The sequence below is a fragment of the Haliotis asinina genome, chromosome 7 (genome assembly GCF_037392515.1).
Source record: "Haliotis asinina isolate JCU_RB_2024 chromosome 7, JCU_Hal_asi_v2, whole genome shotgun sequence".
Lineage (NCBI taxonomy): Eukaryota > Metazoa > Mollusca > Gastropoda > Lepetellida > Haliotidae > Haliotis > Haliotis asinina.
Window position 1 is genome coordinate 25773908 of NC_090286.1, and position 19038 is coordinate 25792945.

Below are 19038 nucleotides of genomic sequence, written 5' to 3' on the forward strand. Positions count from 1 at the left end.
TAGTCATCGACATACACACTCTATCACACCAATCTAATGGGATATCTATCGCATATACTATCACTACACCCGTACTATCAAGAATAAAACATAAAATTATGTAAGTATAATGATACCAATGATCGCCAATAAAAGGTGGAATGGGGCTTTAAATTTTAATTGGTCTCTTCTATATTCGGATCAAACAAGCCCATCAAACACTGCCTTGCCACTTAATTCTAAATACATCATAATTATCAGATTTTTTAATCATTGCAGAATCAAATGAAATATAATGTGTTCTGGACTTGGTACTCATTTATCTTCATATTCATAACTATTTAATTAAACCCTGAATATAGCGAATACTTGAGCAATCTTTATGTGAAATTAGTGCTGTGTTTGCATGTCAAGGTTGTGCACACAGGCAATTGTGTAAGAAGTTTGTGAGATAGGAAATACCACAATGTGCTAATAATTTCTGTGACGATTAGGGCTTGTAACCTACGTCAGCACACAATGTTTACAGTCTGTGACAAACATTTGTGATACTATTAGGCATAACGCATCACATTATCTCCTCAAGTTTAGTGTTAATGTGGACTTTCAGCTTTCTTTGGCAGCAAAACTGTATTAACAGGTTTCAGTGTGAATATGTAGTCAGAGAGTATTGTCAAATGGCAATCCCTGGCAAGTTAGGGATGCACTTGGCTTTAGTGAAGGTCAAACAGTCAGAGTACCTTCCTGTGTTGCACTAGTGTTTTCAAAGTTGTAACATTATTGTGTACTGAATAAATTATAAAGAATTATTACTATAAATTGATAAATACTAGTAGAAGTTGGCTTGTTTTAGTATGTATGTTAATGTTTTCTATATAATTATTTTTTATAAGTAAACACACAAATATTATTCTAAAGGCATGTACTGTAAATCACGAAATGTTTGCGCAATGATATTTTTTGCGAGTGACGACCCACAAGCGGTTTTACGTCATGATATTTTTGTGACTTGCCTAATTCTCAAAACACAGCCTAGTTTGACAGTTTCAAAGCTTACTTGCATCTGAAAGTTTATCTAAGTAAATCCAATCACATATAAAAGTTTGCCGCTAATCTTGAACACCATTCAGTGGAGTACTTCAGCATGTATGTAATCAGTAATGTTTTCTTAAAAACATTTGCTGCATAGGCCAGATAAGCTTAAAACAGTTCAAAGGGATTCAATTAAATGGAACGACTGTAATAAATTGGCACTGATGAAGGACCAGTTTAGTCAGTGTCAGCGAAGCTGTTGATCTCCAGATAAGTGTCATGAAACCTATCCACGCCCGCTGGATGGTCTTGGCCTTTCAAACAGTCTCCAAGAAATGTGTGTTTGCGCCTGTCTGGACTATAGGATGTACTGATTGAGTGACTTTTGTTCAGGTATCCATTGTTTGTGACACGTGAGTACAAGTAATGCTAGTAATTAGTCATTCTTCACGTTGTTGTCATTGCTTAATATATATATTGTCTAGATCTTTTGTTAATTATATGAACTGGTGAATAATAAAGCGAAGATACGACAGGTTGTTTGCTGATTATTCATTGCATTCTACCCACATATTGCGTCATGATATTTTTGTGAGCTCAAGTCATTCGCAATTTTCACAAAAATATCATGCTCGCAAAAATTTAATGATTTACAGTATGTGTTCTGAATCAATGTCAATCTTGTAAATCAACACTGTTCAGTAGTTCTGTCAATAGTAACCGTAGCTGAAATTATGTAAGTGAAGGCTGAACCAACATAAGCATTTCTGTGCTTGAGTTACTACTACGCTACCACAGGCTGAACTCACAAACATATAGAAGACATCATCTTTGTCTGTCTCACAGTCCCTGAACCACATTATCTGCCCTACTGCCTAGCACTCTTTGCAGTGCTAAAGTCCTATATGAAGCAAGTCTAGATTGCCTCAGACTCCATTTCAATTTAGATTGGTTCGTTGACAGACAGAATTTATTTGTATATGAGGCCATGAGGCTGAGGGTACATGGCAAGACAGATTGTTTTGTGGCATAAGCATTTTATGGAGATACATTTCATGATGTCGTTTGCAAAGATTCATAGGTCTGTCAATACACATGGATAAAAGAATGAATAATAATCTATTATTAGTGGTGTACAATCTCCTTTATGGGTTTATTTTTCACCATCAAAATTGTACAGATTCAGGGAGTATGCATTTGGCAAAAATCATCTATAAAAGACTATGAAAAAGTCTGTACCTACCTTACATCTAGAATTCTTTGACTACAAAAATTACTATTACTGTTTTTGAAAATGTTACATGTTCAACTTTTTTATTGAACTTTTCGAGGTATATGCTTTCACAAGGTACAAATTTTAATAGGACTGATTCATATTAGGGCTAGAATAAATCTATGATGAGGCCAATACTCATCAAGAGCAGTATTAAATATATAACCTATTAATTGATAAACATGGAAAAGTATGAACAAATAAACACATTTCTTAAAACCAACTTGCAACAGACAAGCTTTAACATACTAGAGGTCCCAAAGCTGACAAGCTATACTCCTAGAAATGAATAAGGAACACCTGAAAGTACAAGTGTTCCTTTATTCTTTTCCTTGTTTCCTCACAAGGTACGTATTGCAGTGTGGGTGAAATTCTGGACACATATAAAGGAACAGTTGTACTTTCATATGTTCCCTTATTTGTTTCCATAAGTATTTTGACATGCTACAGGTCCTGGAGATGACAATGGATACAACTGTAACTATCCAAACATGATTGGCATTTAGAAGCTGTATCATGTCCACTTATAGTCTGTCTCACAGTCCCTGAACCACATTATTTTGCCTTCTGCCAAGCCTTCTCTACAGTGCTATAGCCCAGGTTCAGGAATCTCTGGGTTCCCTTGGGCTCCTTTTCATTTAAAATGGGTTTGTTTGTTATATACATGCAGAGAGTCAATTTCAGCATTAGTCAATTTCAGTTATGGAAAAATCATCTTAAAAGATCTATCAAAGGCTTTTAGATTGATTAAAATGTTACATCTTTTCCTAATCCAAACTGTCCCACCGTCACAATTGGCACAAATTCTTGTGTATCAAGAATTCATGCTGTCAACATATTTCACCAGTAAACACTTACAGTGACAGTCAATATTGACTTCAGATACAACAACCTGGATCAGATAAAGGCACAAATGTATATTCATTCCATATGGTAGGACAATGTTAATGACGTTTGGGGCTTAAATCATTTCAAACAGTGAAAGACATGCCTCTGACAACATATTTTCTATACAGCATACTGGGGTGTCAACTATTGCAGCACATTGTTAAGCTTGATTCACCAGGCCACCCTAATTTCCCTAAAGAATCATGGGAAAGACACTTCTTTTGTCCCTAACCTAATCAACATCAAATATTTATTTAATATAGTCAAACACTATTGTGTTGAGGTTGAACTATGTCAATGCCTTAGATATACGTAAGGGACGTCTAATGTGAGCGGGTGGTCAGGCTTGCTAACTTGGTTGATAACTTGTTCAACTTAACGACAGTACAGACACTTGCAGTCATGCTCTTTGTACACCTCTTGCAGTTATCATCACAGAGGCACTAGGCCAGTACAAAGTGTGTTCAACTTACCGACTCACAGTACAGACACTTGCAGTCATGCTCTTTGTACACCTCTTGCAGTTATCATCACAGAGGCACTAGGCCAGTACAACGTGTGTTCAACTTACCGACTCACAGTACAGACACTTGCAGTCATGCTCTTTGTATACCTCTTGCAGTTATCATCACAGAGGCACTAGGCCAGTACAAGGTGTGTTCAACTTACCGACTCACAGTACAGACACTTGCAGTCATGCTCTTTGTATACCTCTTGCAGTTATCATCACAGAGGCACTAGGCCAGTACAAGGTGTGTTCAACTTACCGACTCACAGTACAGACACTTGCAGTCATGCTCTTTGTACACCTCTTGCAGTTATCATCACAGAGGCACTAGGCCAGTACAAGGTGTGTTCAACTTACCGACTCACAGTACAGACACTTGCAGTCATGCTCTTTGTACACCTCTTGCAGTTATCATCACAGAGGCACTAGGCCAGTACAAGGTGTGTTCAACTTACCGACTCACAGTACAGACACTTGCAGTCATGCTCTTTGTACACCTCTTGCAGTTATCATCACAGAGGCACTAGGCCAGTACAAGGTGTGTTCAACTTACCGACTCACAGTACAGACACTTGCAGTCATGCTCTTTGTACACCTCTTGCAGTTATCATCACAGAGGCACTAGGCCAGTACAAGGTGTGTTCAACTTACCGACTCACAGTACAGACACTTGCAGTCATGCTCTTTGTACACCTCTTGCAGTTATCATCACAGAGGCACTAGGCCAGTACAACGTGTGTTCAACTTACCGACTCACAGTACAGACACTTGCAGTCATGCTCTTTGTACACCTCTTGCAGTTATCATCACAGAGGCACTAGGCCAGTACAAGGTGTGTTCAACTTACCGACTCACAGTACAGACACTTGCAGTCATGCTCTTTGTACACCTCTTGCAGTTATCATCACAGAGGCACTAGGCCAGTACAAGGTGTGTTCAACTTACCGACTCACAGTACAGACACTTGCAGTCATGCTCTTTGTACACCTCTTGCAGTTATCATCACAGAGGCACTAGGCCAGTACAAGGTGTGTTCAACTTACCGACTCACAGTACAGACACTTGCAGTCATGCAGTTCATACATCTCTGGCAGGAGACACTCCATCAGACACAGCTTACATGTGATCAGAGGGTCGATTGCCAGGTCAACCGAGCTCCGCGACGCTGAATACGTCGCCATCATTGCAGGCAGTCAAACTGCTCTAAAAAAAAAAGAAAGAAATGCATATTGAAACAACATGAAGCAGGATCATGGATAATAAAATCTTCATGAAACACACGCTGGAGTCAATACAATATGTCTGGGCACACTCAGAATGACAGTCATTGCAGGTGTTCAAACTGCACTGAAAACTGGATGTGCAAATTGCAAGAGTAGCAGCATGATGTAGCATTTCATGGGTCATAAAACCTTCGTAAAACACACTCTGGAGTTGATATAATAAGTCTCGGCACACTCAAAATGCCTATCATTGCATGTAGTTAAACTGCAGTGAAAATAGGAAGTGCAAATGGCAAGACTAGCAACATGATACAGCATTTCATGGGTCATAAAACATTTGTAAAATACTCGTTGGCCTGAGATAACCATGGTATATACACTCAGAATGGCTGTTATTTGCTCTAGCTCATTGATAGATTGCCATGGAATACACTGAAAATGTCATTACGAGACTTATGGGGCAAATATTCCTTTACTGTTACCTGCCGAATGTTTCTCAGATTATCAGAACAGCATGGTCCAAGCCTATAAGGTGAGGAAATTTATTGGACCCAATATTCCCATGTTTGAATGATGATTGAATGGATTTTTTAAAACAACATTCATGTCAAAATTTCAACATACCTCACCATGACAATAATTCAATGTCATCTGGGATAACTGATCCCTTTTTATGATGGCCTTACATTCAACTACTTAGTCAGCATCCTATTAAAATGGGATACATTTACCTTCTCCATGAAATCTGAAATGTTAACAAATAATCATTTTTGTCAACATGAAGTTCCACCTTTTATATATCAGACAAAAATACTAAGGTAATGCCGTAGTGATTTTTATGTGATGAACATCTGAAGACAGATTTCTTAAATAACATTAACTGGGAAATTATGACATTCAATCTTCTCGTCTCCTAATTCTCTAGTTTAATCCATTATCCAAACAGAATCAGAAAACCAAGAGAAAAGTAGGCAGGTATATATAACAAATCGTATTAATATATCATCTCACCTGTTCCTTTTAAAATCTCACACACACACTTTGGATTACTAAAAAAAAGCACTATTTTGGGGTTCTCAGTTCAGAAATGAAACCTTCCCTTTAAGTGAACCACAAAATGTTAATTCTGCCAGTGCCACAAGCAATATAATTAACTATCAGAGTAACACAAAAGTATGTTAAAACCTGTAAGCACTGTCTATTGTGGCCTATGTTGCTGCTATATTTCTATGTCACCATTGGTTACAGTTTACACTTCTGTGTCTTGTTTGGATTAAGTATGCATGTTTAGCATAGTTCAATATGACTTGTCACAAGTGATAAATTAGAGGGAATGAAACTAGGTTTCACAACCAGGTATTTCAAGCGATGATTAACATTCATCAACAGTTAAAAGATATTACTCGTTGACATGGTAACCAAAAATTCTCAAACAAGGAGGTGTATCACTAACAGTCATATGATGCATATGACGCATGCAGTACATGAAAACAATTTGATTAACTGTTTTTCAGTTCACTATGAACACATTTTGTTTACCGACTTTCACTGTTTTGTTCACTGAAAAGCTTGGACATTCAAAGTACAACATTATTAACTATTTAAGGCTGTTTTGGACTTGTCAGGATATGTTTCACTGATTTTAAACATCCAGTTGAGGGGCAGACGCCATGTTATATAGTTGGTAGCAAGCTTATCAATCTTCAAAATATAATGACATTTTGTACATGGAGGTAAGATAAATACGTTTTATGCTTCTCCCTCAGGTAATACAACCAGATGTATGCCTTTTTGCAGCATTGCCATAACTGGTGAAAAGTCTCGTCTCCTTTTAGCAACTGATCTTTCAGCTTGATCTTCAAATAATGGAGCGAATGAGTGACCTTAGTTTTATGACATACTCAGCAATATTCCAGCTTCATGGCGGTGGTCTGTACATGATCGAGTATGGACCAGACAATCCAGTGATCAACAGCATTAGCATCAATCTGCACAACTGGGAACTGATGACATGTGTCAACCAAGTCAGCGAGTCTGACAACCTGATCCCATTAGTCGCCTCTTACGACAAGCATAGTCGCCTTTTATGGCAAGCATGGGTTGTTGAAGGCCTATTCTAACCCAGGACCTTCACGGGTCGTATGAAACTCAAACTGAGTAGACAATCTGAGTTTGGTGGACAGATTTCTTCAGTTGTTTGGACTTTTTCATCTAATCCAGTTAGTTGCCTCTTGTGACAAGCAGTCGCCGTTATATGGCAAACATGGGTTGCTGAAGGCCTACTCTACCCTGGACCTTCAGGGGTACTTTAAATAATTGCCATAACTTTCACAGTAAACATCTTTGGATACATACCATAATATGATCTTTGCACTAAGACTGTTATAACTTTATGGGATGTTTTGCACTTTCTTTAGTAGAACAGGGTCAAAAGCTGACTTGAAAACCAAGCAATCCACATTTGCCTCTTCTAACAAGGGGTGAATACAAAAATATTTTCCTAAACAATACTTATTATAATGACGGATGTCAATGATAACACATGTTACTTAAATCCCAGACCAGAACAAGCGCATCGTTACAATTTCATCTCATAATTCAATTTGAAAACTCTATGACAGCAGTATCAATCCCACTGACGTTAGTTACATAGAAATGAATTCTTTGTTCACTGAAAGAGAGAGAGAGAGAGAGAAAGAGAGAGAGACAGAAAGAGAAAGAGAGAGAAATTACTTACATTAACTACATACCTTATCTCACCTGTTCCTGTAATAATCTCATATGCACTTAAGGTTACTCAAAAAGAAACATAGATCACCAGACATCCTGGCTGTTTTATGCTCCTATAAATAAGTCCATACGAGCTCAATATAACATTATTCTGTCTAAAATATCAAAGTGACAAAACAAAGTTAGAGAAAGAAGGAAGGAAGGTAGGGAGTGGGAGAAGGCACAGAGAGAAAGAAGGGAAAAAAGGAAAACCATGTGGAACAAGTATTTAATGGTAATAATAGTGCTTCAGTTCTTGCAGCATTTACGATGACAATGCATATTGACTATGTATAGTGTCTTCATGTCACAACCGAAAATGTTTGAAACACAAGCACTGCATTTTCAACATCATAAAAAAAGAATTCTATATTGATTTGACTATAGCATGATGATAATTGTCTTGACTGGTGGTATCGACCCAAAGCAGATTACATTGTCCAGTGGTACAGTTGGCAAGATGTCTTTACAGTGTGATAGTATAGCTGGTAGTCCGCATGAGCAAGTGCAAGCTTCTTTAAAACCTTGTTCCCTGGGGAACTGCATAAACCAGTCTCCCTAACAGTATAAATCCAGGGTCCTATCCCATAAATGATGACAGTTTGACGCACCTGACCTGACAGTTTGCACAGCATATTTAGTTTGGTGGTACAATGGGCAAGGTTGTAAGTTTATTAATGCAAATAATGTTTGCATTACTAGTTACTCTACAGTCTAAATATATTGTTTTCTTGTGGAGGCATGGATCATCCCATGGCTTTGATCTATTTTCACAATATATTGCGATTTGTTGATGATATCAAACTGGGTGTGCCCTACAATAACCAATGAATGACCACAGAAAGGAATAAAAGCTTTGAATGAAAAGCATCGAAAGATTTGAAGTCATGAATATTTCCTCCAGTCTTAGCTTACTATGTAGAATCTGTGCCACAAGTCAATACAGCCATCAAAAAAGATAATCCCATACCTAAAAAACACCCATAGAATTAGCAAGATATCAATATACTGATGACAATCTGGATACAAGCCGACTTTAGAGAACGACCATTCGATGGCAGTCATGATTGTAAGTAGGGGTGAAGCGGTATTAGTACAACTGCGGTATTTGGCCTTTAGCTTGGTATTAAAGCTTGGTATTAAAAAATTCATTATTTCTGGTTTCTGCACTGTCATTTTATAATTTGTTCATTCAAAATAACAAAGATTACAGCTATCTGCTTTAATGTTATTAAACAATGTATATTGTAAGGTTTGGCTCTATTTTCTGCATTATGATCATATTTCATGTACCAAACCAAAGGCCTTGTACTGCAATATGTACTGTTCTGTGGTAAATATGTACTGTTTAACCCCTTTTGAGAATCTGTACCACATCAGCCATCAAAACAGACAACCCTTAACACCTAGCAAACAAGCAATAATGATGGATGAATGTATCGAGGACATTAATCTTGAGACTTTAGTTAACATGGATTTGCAGGCATCACTGTCCACCAACATACATCTATGTTCATTTATGCATACATATGTCAGTATCGGCAAACACTATATTAACTGAAAAATTATATCCGTTGTATGTAATATATATTTGTTTACAGATATGACTATTGAGATATGCATAAAAGGTAAATTGACTTTCCTGAACAGTAATGGGGGATAACTCTGTATAAAATCATGAAACTTCAAAGAGAACATATAAGTCACATATTCGGTTTCAACTTATGCCTGTTGAAAGTCCTCAGAGTTGACAAAACACAGAAAGTGTGGTGTTTTCTTCCTGAAGAGCAGGTCAAAACCCTCATATTACCAAAATCATAAAATGATTGGTAAATCAGAAAGGTCAGATTTTCAGGAACTATTTTAGAAAGGTTTAACAACTTCCAACATGCGAGAGCTATTTCCTGTTCGGTTAGAAATACAACCCAAGCACTGAATTGTGTACTTAATGCACTGAATTCTAATTCACAATCTAGTGCTCTGCTTTGGGCTCAAGAATAAAAAGGGACAAATAGATAATGCACAACACTCCAAGCCATGCTCGTACCTTCATCCAGCCGAGTTGGTGTGCCTGCGTCAGTGTCTCCTGTCTTATTGAACTTCCAATCTCTATTCTATTACATAATCCCAATTCAGGCCAGCATGTCTACATGGCTGGACTAAAGAGAGAATAGGCTGACAATGATACTGGAATTTGGAAACTGCGTAGGTGTAGAGTAAATAGAGCTTCAAATATAACCAGTCATCATTATATCAGCCAGACAACGGTTCAGGCAGATTTGCCTACATGCAAAAACTTATGTGTGTAATCTCTATTGAACAAAATGGTAAGGTCACAATTAGACGACTTTTGCTGATGTCAGCCTGTCCTGCCCAGTAGTTCCTGTGCATCTTCTTAAAATCATGGATAGAATTGTATTTTAAAATTGATTTTCTGATTCCAAGAACTGTCTATCTGAAGTGAGTCCCTCATAAAATTTACATCCCACTCAGTCATTTCAGTCATCCTTGAACACGAAACTGGCTTTTTATTAGTGTGAGATCAGTTTTGGCCATGTTCCACTTCCTCCCCTGAAGTTAGAAATCAATAGGAACTAACATTTCAGCTCCAACACGTTCTGCCATTGGACCAACCACAGTCGTCACACTGACCTTTTCATATTCAGTTCCTTTTTGGAACTCAAATAAAAATATCAGTGATAAAACATTTTGTTGAGGGGAAGAATTATTAACAATTATCAGTATGACACTTATGTCATCAGTATCTTGAATAACTACTATGATGAAATAAAGTTTGAAAGTAATCTGATAGCCCACCCTATTAAAATGCCCTATTTCCTTTCAGTCCTTTTACAATTTGTTCTTATCCTGATCAACATTACGGAAATAAGACAAAATAAAATACATAAGTCATAATTTCACTTTGTGGATGAAATTATAAACATACTGCTGTCCCCTGCCATGATATTGCTGAAATATTGCTAAAAGCGGCATAAAACTACACTCACTTACTTCTTTTTCAGAAATGAAACTCTCACTTCCTGATCTGGACTTCAGTCATGTTTTGGTCAGATGGTGATGTAAGATGTTGTTTCTAAGATCAGTTATTTACTGACTGAATCAGTGAGTGAGCACCTTATTATGCTACTATTAACTGTATTCAAGGAATATGATGGCAAGGAACCCTGTCCCCTTATGGGGAATCAAAACCAGATTATTTTGTGTGACAAGCGACAGCATTAACCACTCGGCTCGCCTACCATATACTGACAAGGTCAAGAATATGAGAACACTACGTCAAGATAGAGAACTGAAATAATGTGCACATTTGCCGGTCAAATTTGACAAAGATCTGTCCTAACTTACTTCATGAAAATTATCTATGCTATACTGAAATAACATGTAAGTCTATGAAAATTACATCATGTGTTTACCTATAACTATAACATGAGTCTGTGGATCAAATATATTATCACTTAAAAAATCACAAATCACTCAAAAACATCAGCTACAAACCACTACTTAATGCCATCATCCACAACACAATCACAGCCACTTTCAAACCAAAACGCAGTTACCACATCAAAAATGGATCTTGCTTCTGATCAATGAATCACAATTTTTTCTCCTATCATCACTGATAAACTGCACACAAATTCCTCCTTACCCCGGACACAAGGATGAACATCTATAACATTTAAATCCTCTCCTCCCACACAAGATGTTGTGATGATGTTGTGCAAGTCTCCAACACCATATCTAAACCATTGCCCTATCGCAGTATTGACTGAAGGACTGTTGGTCTTCGACTGCCCTTCTTGATAAACTATTGTAGTTATGTTAGAATCAATGGCAAAGCACTTCAATATGGAGTCAAGCTATGCTGTGTGTTCAAATGACCCAGTATCTTTTGACCCAGTCAGAATCAGCAAAGTGCATGTGGTATGTATAAAAAATAAATCAGCTTTTCTTCTCATTACATACATGTATCTAATTTTTTATGGTCATGGTTTGAGAGAAAATCAAATCAATGCTGGCATATTACTTACATAAAAATGTAGACAGGTCCTGCGGAGATATAAACAAAAAACAATAAATTTTGAGCTTCCTCTGGCAACAAGGCAGTTTGTTAATCCAGTCATGGTACGAGGTTAAATCCAAGCTATCAAATGAGTAAGTTTAGTTTTGCACAGCAATATTCCAGCAACATCACATCAGGGGACAGCAGAAATGGGCTTCACACTTTGTCCCATGTGATGAGTCCAAACCATGTCTTTGGTATATGACAAGCAACGTTTTAACCACTAGGCTACCCTATCACCACCACAACTGTCCAGATACACTGAACAAGCTGGAATGATTCAATTTTAGGCTCTGATCCTGACCACTCAATCAAGTCAAGAGACTCCCATCACCATCACGATAGGCTGTTTGGGGACAGTTGTAACTTGAAATTCCCACAGGGACAGACAATCCAGTGACTGACATCATGACCACTGATCAGAGCAACTGAGATATGATGACCTGTATCGGCTGTCAGTGAGCCTGATCACCAATCTTTGACACGTAAGGATTGCCAAAGACAAATTCTGAATCTTTAAAGGTTTACATGATCCAAGAAATCGCACCTCATGACCACTGGAGGCTGCAAGTTTTAAGCCACAATCTCCACGGGATGAAGGACCAGTGGTGCAACCTTCCCTGCTTCTCTACACAATGTACTGACATTGTCAATGGTGCACGGACGATAATCCCCAGTGAACCTCAAGAAATCGTTTACTTCATCCCCATGCATACATCCATTCTGAACAATAACAGTCTGTAACTTAAACCAGTCGTCTTCAGTGGAGTGGAGTGACATTGATTTCCTTCTGCGTAGCTCAGCTGATAATAGTACTTTAGTGAACACTGTTTTGTACAAAAACAAATCTGAGACACAAATTCTTTCCATTCTGATGAGTGGAGATGACGAGTAATGGCAGTATTGTTCCATCATTCATGGAAAGGAATTTCAGTTTAAAATATTTACATGCCAGACTCATTTGTAATGATTACGTACAGACGGTGAAGCTTCTACATCATTTTTGTCTAACCAAGTCAGACAGGGCTCCAGATAATTTTTCAACATGAGGAGTAAGTAGGCCTTATTTTTTCAAGGAAAAGTTAGAGTACTGAAAGGAATTTAATGGTGTGTGAGTAATCTCGTGTTTCGTTTCAAATAAGTGCCACAACATTGCTACTCTTGTCTAAAGATGTCAATAAAAAATAAAGCAAAACTTTTACAGATAAATATGTCCGTAAATGATTCTACGACCGTACACCATTGCAGTGGTGTGTATCTGCTACACTTTCTGATTTTCCCCCCTACCGAATCGTGATTATTTTTTATCCGTACATACGTTGATACGGCCCTTATCTGGAGCCATGTCAGAAATGTTTTTACCACAGAGATTTAGCTAAATACTCCACTTTTACTGTAATCCAAATTACCATTCTTACTACATCATGGCCACATGCATGTGTTTCTTGTAGCCATAGTGATCAAGCAGCTTTGGGGTCAAATCAAGGTCTTGCAGTCATCAGTGACTTGAGTGATAACTGAAAATAATTCATGTTCATCTACTATTCTCATTCCAAACACAATAATTTGAACATACAATTCTCATAGGATACATTTCTGTCTCTCGCTGACAGCTGGCTGAACCTATTGTTAGATTACTTGACTGATTCATTAGTCATAACACTGTCAACCTCTACAGCACATTAATGTAGGAAATATGTAAACATCATAGTGTTTCAAATTTGAACAAATAACTTCATGAAAATGTGCATCCCAAATGTTTCTGAAGCCTTCAAAATAATTTTTAAGAAGGGTGTTATAGTAATTTCCACATATCTGAAAATATTACCCCAAGCACTTTTTAAAAATTTAGATCAGAAAAACTCTACTTAAAAGTAAAATTTCTTCTGATAATGATGTTTTGAAACAATATAAATCTTTATATGTTTCTTCATTCCCTCTACCCTGTTTAAGGCCTTGGTGCCACACTTTTAACTGAGACAACCAAACATCATCAGGACACATTAAACAGATGACAGCAAGTTAGGGCATACCCTAAAATTGAACCCCTTCATTTTCATGTTTTAACTTTGCAATTTGGGAACAATTTACAGAATGTTCAGCTTTTTAAGACTTTATGTTCACTAACCAAACAAACATTTTCAACAAAGATCAGGAATGCATTCCTAATATCTCATCACTACTTATCGCAAGAACATTGTATCAAAATGTTTCACAACTGTTTAACCCATGATATGAGTGGTGTTGCTACGTGGTTAAGACACGTCTCAGGAGTATTTGTGACCACATTAATCGGCTATACACAAGAACAACTACATAGTTAATTGATCAGCTTAACAGCTTACTCGGTGATGCAAGGCAGGGTTGATACGACCATACCAGGTCACAGCCATGTCAGGACTTAGAAGATGTAACTCTGGGCTAAACTGGTCTTTCGGTCCGATAATGTGCCTAATCCCTCAAACCTATTACGTATAAAGGTAAAGTATCTTAGAGGTTGTTAGGATTGTTGGGAAATGGCCATGAAGAGAGACAAACCAGAGAGTCTACATGTCATAACGGCAATGGAAACGTCAACATAGGTACAATCCAAAATGGGTCTTCTACAAAAGACTACATATTTGTGAACACGAGTTCACAGCACCTTATACTTGTCACAGTAACAAACTGAAGTGTCAGGTGTGCCAAAGATTTTAAATCCTCAAGCACAAACTTGTCACTTCATAGGATGTTGAAGTTAATGTCTAGATATTGGCTAGCTTACTAGACACATTCTACCACACTCAGGCTTTCGTCTGGTGGATCAAGTTAAAAGACTTCAAGGTCTATTTGTCTCACAGTCCCAGAATCATATTATTTTCCTTTTGTATATATAGATCCTTTCTTGGGGAACATTCTGAGTCAGCGCTGACTGGTGGCTATTTTACTAAGTCAAGAAAAGCTCTCAAGTCTCTGAGAATGTTGTGTGAAGATTCCAAACTTGTCAGTGACTTAAAGAGTAAAACTAAGAATGAGATGTTTTAAATATGACATAGAATTTTTTTATTGTTAACAATGAAATGTAAATAATTCTTGAAAATTCTTATTATTAGCATTCTTAAGCACTTTGAAGCCTAAATGCAAACACTCTAAATGAAGCTAGTGTAGATTTCCTCAGGTTCTGAATGTCCCTTCTCAAAGGGACTCCTTTTAACTTAAATGGAGCTATTTGTTTCTAGTGGAGTTGTGTATTTTCAGAAACTAAGTGTCAGTCTAGTAAACATCTAGTGATGGATGCTAATCTTGTTAGCAACCAATGGCTTATCTGCTGTGACTAGATCATTTACAAACAAAACGTCAAAGGTAGTGTATACTTTTACACATCAAAGCAATACTACATCATTCTCATCTCAGCTTGTCAATAATTAAGTCTTGGCCAAACAAGCCACGGTTGACGGCATAATCAGTGATCCATATTGTCAAGTGCATGGTGACTGACAAGCCAAATGGATAGGCCTTACAGAATGAATAAACTCACATATTTCTTACTCATTTAACCATTACATATGAAAGACTTGTGGGTAGTCTTAAGCGGCACACCAATTTTTTTCTTAAAAAATAAAGTGGTAATTAATACCAAGCAATTAAAAGTTGCCAAAAAGTCGCCTCCTTCCCTCTCGTCTGCCAACAATGTCATATGAGGAAGGATTTTCAGTTAGTTGTAGAAAATGTGTAACAATCTTGTCAATTAGCTGATTTGTCGAAGTCACCAAAGACATGCCAAATCGTAAGGTTACCATCAAATGCTCCCAGGTGTCAGGTGATGGTGTCACCATGCACAGACCCACCTCGCTTCCAAGAATGAAATTGTGATGTTATAAGCAATGTCAAGTAAAATCCTGATGTCTATCAATCAAATACATATTTTACTATCAATAGAAAGTAGATGTTGTAAACAATCCTAAATAGCATTTATTCTCACATTTGCGACAGGGCGCCAACATTTTTAAAACTCGTGGCATCACGGTCTAAAGTCAGTTTGAGTATCAATTAGAATATGGTTTGTTTTAACCAAGTTAAAAGATCAAAACTACTTCCATCATGACCAAAAAGATTTTGCAGGACACCAATTTATATCCATTATAACAACAAGCAATTTTGATAGAATTGTCTATGAAAACTAGTTGTATCTCAGAAAAGAAGCAAAGCAGGTGACAAAATTAAATAGCAGTAGATTGTGAAAAGATAAAGCCTTCATTTTTCAAAACAGCTCATATTATTGCAGGTTTAGACAAACTTAAAAGCAAGATCATCCACCCCCTGAAATATAGCTGAATACGACAGCAATCCACATAGGTATACCTCATATTACGTCACGGAGGCACAACCCTTTGATTGGTTGAAATTTCGCTCAAGGGAGAGAATTCTGCACTGTTGTCAAAAAGGTCAATTTTAGGTAATTAAATGCTGAAATGAGCAGTTTTAATGACAGGGTTTCATTTCCAATGATGGCAAGAAATGATTTATGTATTTGTACCCCCCTAGAGTACATGTGATCTTTAACACAAGCTCGTGTGTGTGTAAAGCTGTATACCTTTTCTGCGCAAGTAAATGTATGTCGCTCCTCAAGGCACGATTACTTTGAAAGGACAAATGAGAGCACAGAAATGTTTTTCTTTGTTGATGAAATGATAACTACAACTGAAAAGTACTAGGTAGGTTGTTAAAAATGTGCCAACACACGAACTTGCCACTATAAACACTGAGTTGAACCAAAGTCTTACCCTTGTAACCAGCATGTACTCAAGTCAACTGTGAAATAGGTAAATAATCACATGAGGTCAGTGAACAATCAACACAACATCTCAAACTAGAGTTGAATATTTGATGTGAACAACCCAAACTAAAGGACATCACTCTATGTCAAAAGCTGACTTGGGTATGCCATTAAACAAAAAACAAGGCACAAAGGCGTAAGACATTCTATGATTGTTTACTGACTATAATAATAACAGAATTAAACTTGTGTAGGCATATCTGCATCAAAAACAATACACAAAGGTGCTTTTTCATCTGTTCAGTGATTAGAGAAAAATGCTTCCTTTGACATTACAACTGTTTAGAAGATATCACAAATGACATTTCAACAATCTGGTTTGTAGTCTGCCTGACATCCCCCATAATGTTCACGCCCACCTGGACTGTCTACTATGATACACTACTCATGATAACTGCGCAGCTTAGACCAAACAGATGCAATAAAAAATAAACAAAAGTATGTACATGAGACTCTGAACATCATAGCTTTCATCATGTTTACTGGTTACACCAACAGAAGATTAATGGATGGCTATTCAATGGTGAAAAACTACTATACTTCATGACCATTATATATATTCTTCAAAAAAAGGTTGGGGATAATGAACTTTCAGTTTGGACAGGAAGTGTAAACATTAACAAACATTTCAAGGACAGACATCTTATGAACGCCCCACCATTTCCCTCCATTACCATCCCTAAATACACATTGATAGATTCCGATAAATCTCCTCAATATTTTTAATCGCAAATAAAAAATATAATAATAAAGTTCGTCTACTTTTTTTAAAGAGTATACATGAAATGAGTGCTAGCAGGTAAACCTGATATCCAATATGTTTTATACACCAAATATCAGTCATATGTCAATACCTGTCTGTCCAAAGGGTAACTGGGTAGTCAAGCAGATAAGGAGTTTTCTCATCAGACTAAACAACCAGGTTTGATTTCCAAGATGGGTGCAAAGTGTGAAGTCAATATTTGGTGTTTCCCATCATGGCAGTGCTGGTATATTGCTATTGAAAGGTGTCATAAAACTCTACATGTTCAGTTTAAAAGTCTATCCACATGACTGAAATCTTGAGGATGTTTAGGCTCTTAAGGGATGTCCATATGTCATCACAATTCAGACTAGTGCATGTAACTCTGACCATCACAACAACAAACAAACAAAACCCATGCTCAATACTCATACTCAGTAGCTCAAGTTTAAATTGTTTCATCTTGGCTTTACGAGCAAAATGACTGCTCACCAATTTGCAGTCAGTGAGGTTCCCATTTCTCTCTAACATGAAGAGCTGTAAGAATTAGTTCATGCCTGATGCAAAATGTTTAAGGTGCCGCAAATCTTAACGCTGAAGGTTGTTCACAATAAAAACAACAACCCAATTCTCCATAGAAGTCTTGTCTTTCTCATCTGATGTGTTATGATAGCTTTTTGGAAGGTTGGGTAAGGGCTTATGAATGGCTTTGGAGGAGTTGATAGAGCAATATGTGCGTAGATCCCATCATTCTCCAATGGTTTATCAAAGTATGCAGAATCCTGGCTGCTCAATGTTCTCAAAGGAGCCCAAAGGCAACAGAATTTCACTTGTTTTCTTATTCTGTGAGTACGACAAATGACATAAATAAAGTATTTCAACATAGATGCATTTTCAAAAATGTAAGCTTCTACTATTTAAATTTGATCCTTCTTACAACTTCACCCCCAAAAAGAATTCCACCTTCTAGCCTATATAGCTCTCAATATCAGATTGTAACTTGACTATCTGAGTCCCATATGAATTTTGTAAACGCTTTACCATTATCATGTCAAACACCATAACACTATTGCCGACCAAATCAAACACAAGATCAAAGAACATGTTTGATACCTTTTCCAATCTCTGTAAATACAGCAAAAACGATTCAACAATGAAGATCAGAAAAAGAACAACAAAGCTAACCTTGGATGTAGCGAAAACAGCATTGCACACTGAGATTAATATTGTTTGTGAAAAACACACACAATTACCACATTTCTCCCTGACATGATTCTACAAACTCTCGTAAATGACATGTCAATCAAAACAAGCCGTGAGGACCATAGAGCAGGAAACGACACAATCCACACTTTGACAGATTACATTCCCTCAATTAATGGCAGCAGCCGTATTGCTGTACACACCATCCAATGTATAGCAAAGCTTGCTTCATGGTCTATCTCGCTATTGACTGGCCAATCAATAAGGTTCTAGCTGCCTTTATTACACAGACAAATAGTCACAAATTACAGCTTGAAACTGTATTAAATGTTACCGGGGGTTGCCTGTGTTATTGACGAGAGTGCAAACTTGTTCATTTCTCTCCCCAGTGTGTGTTTCTTGACACACTGAAATACATGATAGACAGGGCCAATTAGGCAACATCATTGCTGGCACGATATCGTTTGGAGCTGTTGTTCCTGCTGACCTTTGCATGGTTATCATTATACATGTTGTACTATATA

General features: G+C 37.2%; 1 protein-coding gene across 1 annotated transcript in view; it reads right to left on the reverse strand.

Moving 5' to 3' along the window:
• LOC137290196 (probable E3 ubiquitin-protein ligase RNF144A) overlaps positions 1 to 19038 on the reverse strand; it is a 48801-nt gene that overhangs the window by 19982 nt on the left and 9781 nt on the right. The window contains exon 2 of the mRNA XM_067820914.1: positions 4724 to 4883. Coding sequence (XP_067677015.1) covers positions 4724 to 4864 — 141 coding nt within the window. The 5' untranslated portion in view covers positions 4865 to 4883. The remainder of the gene's footprint in view (positions 1 to 4723; positions 4884 to 19038) is intronic.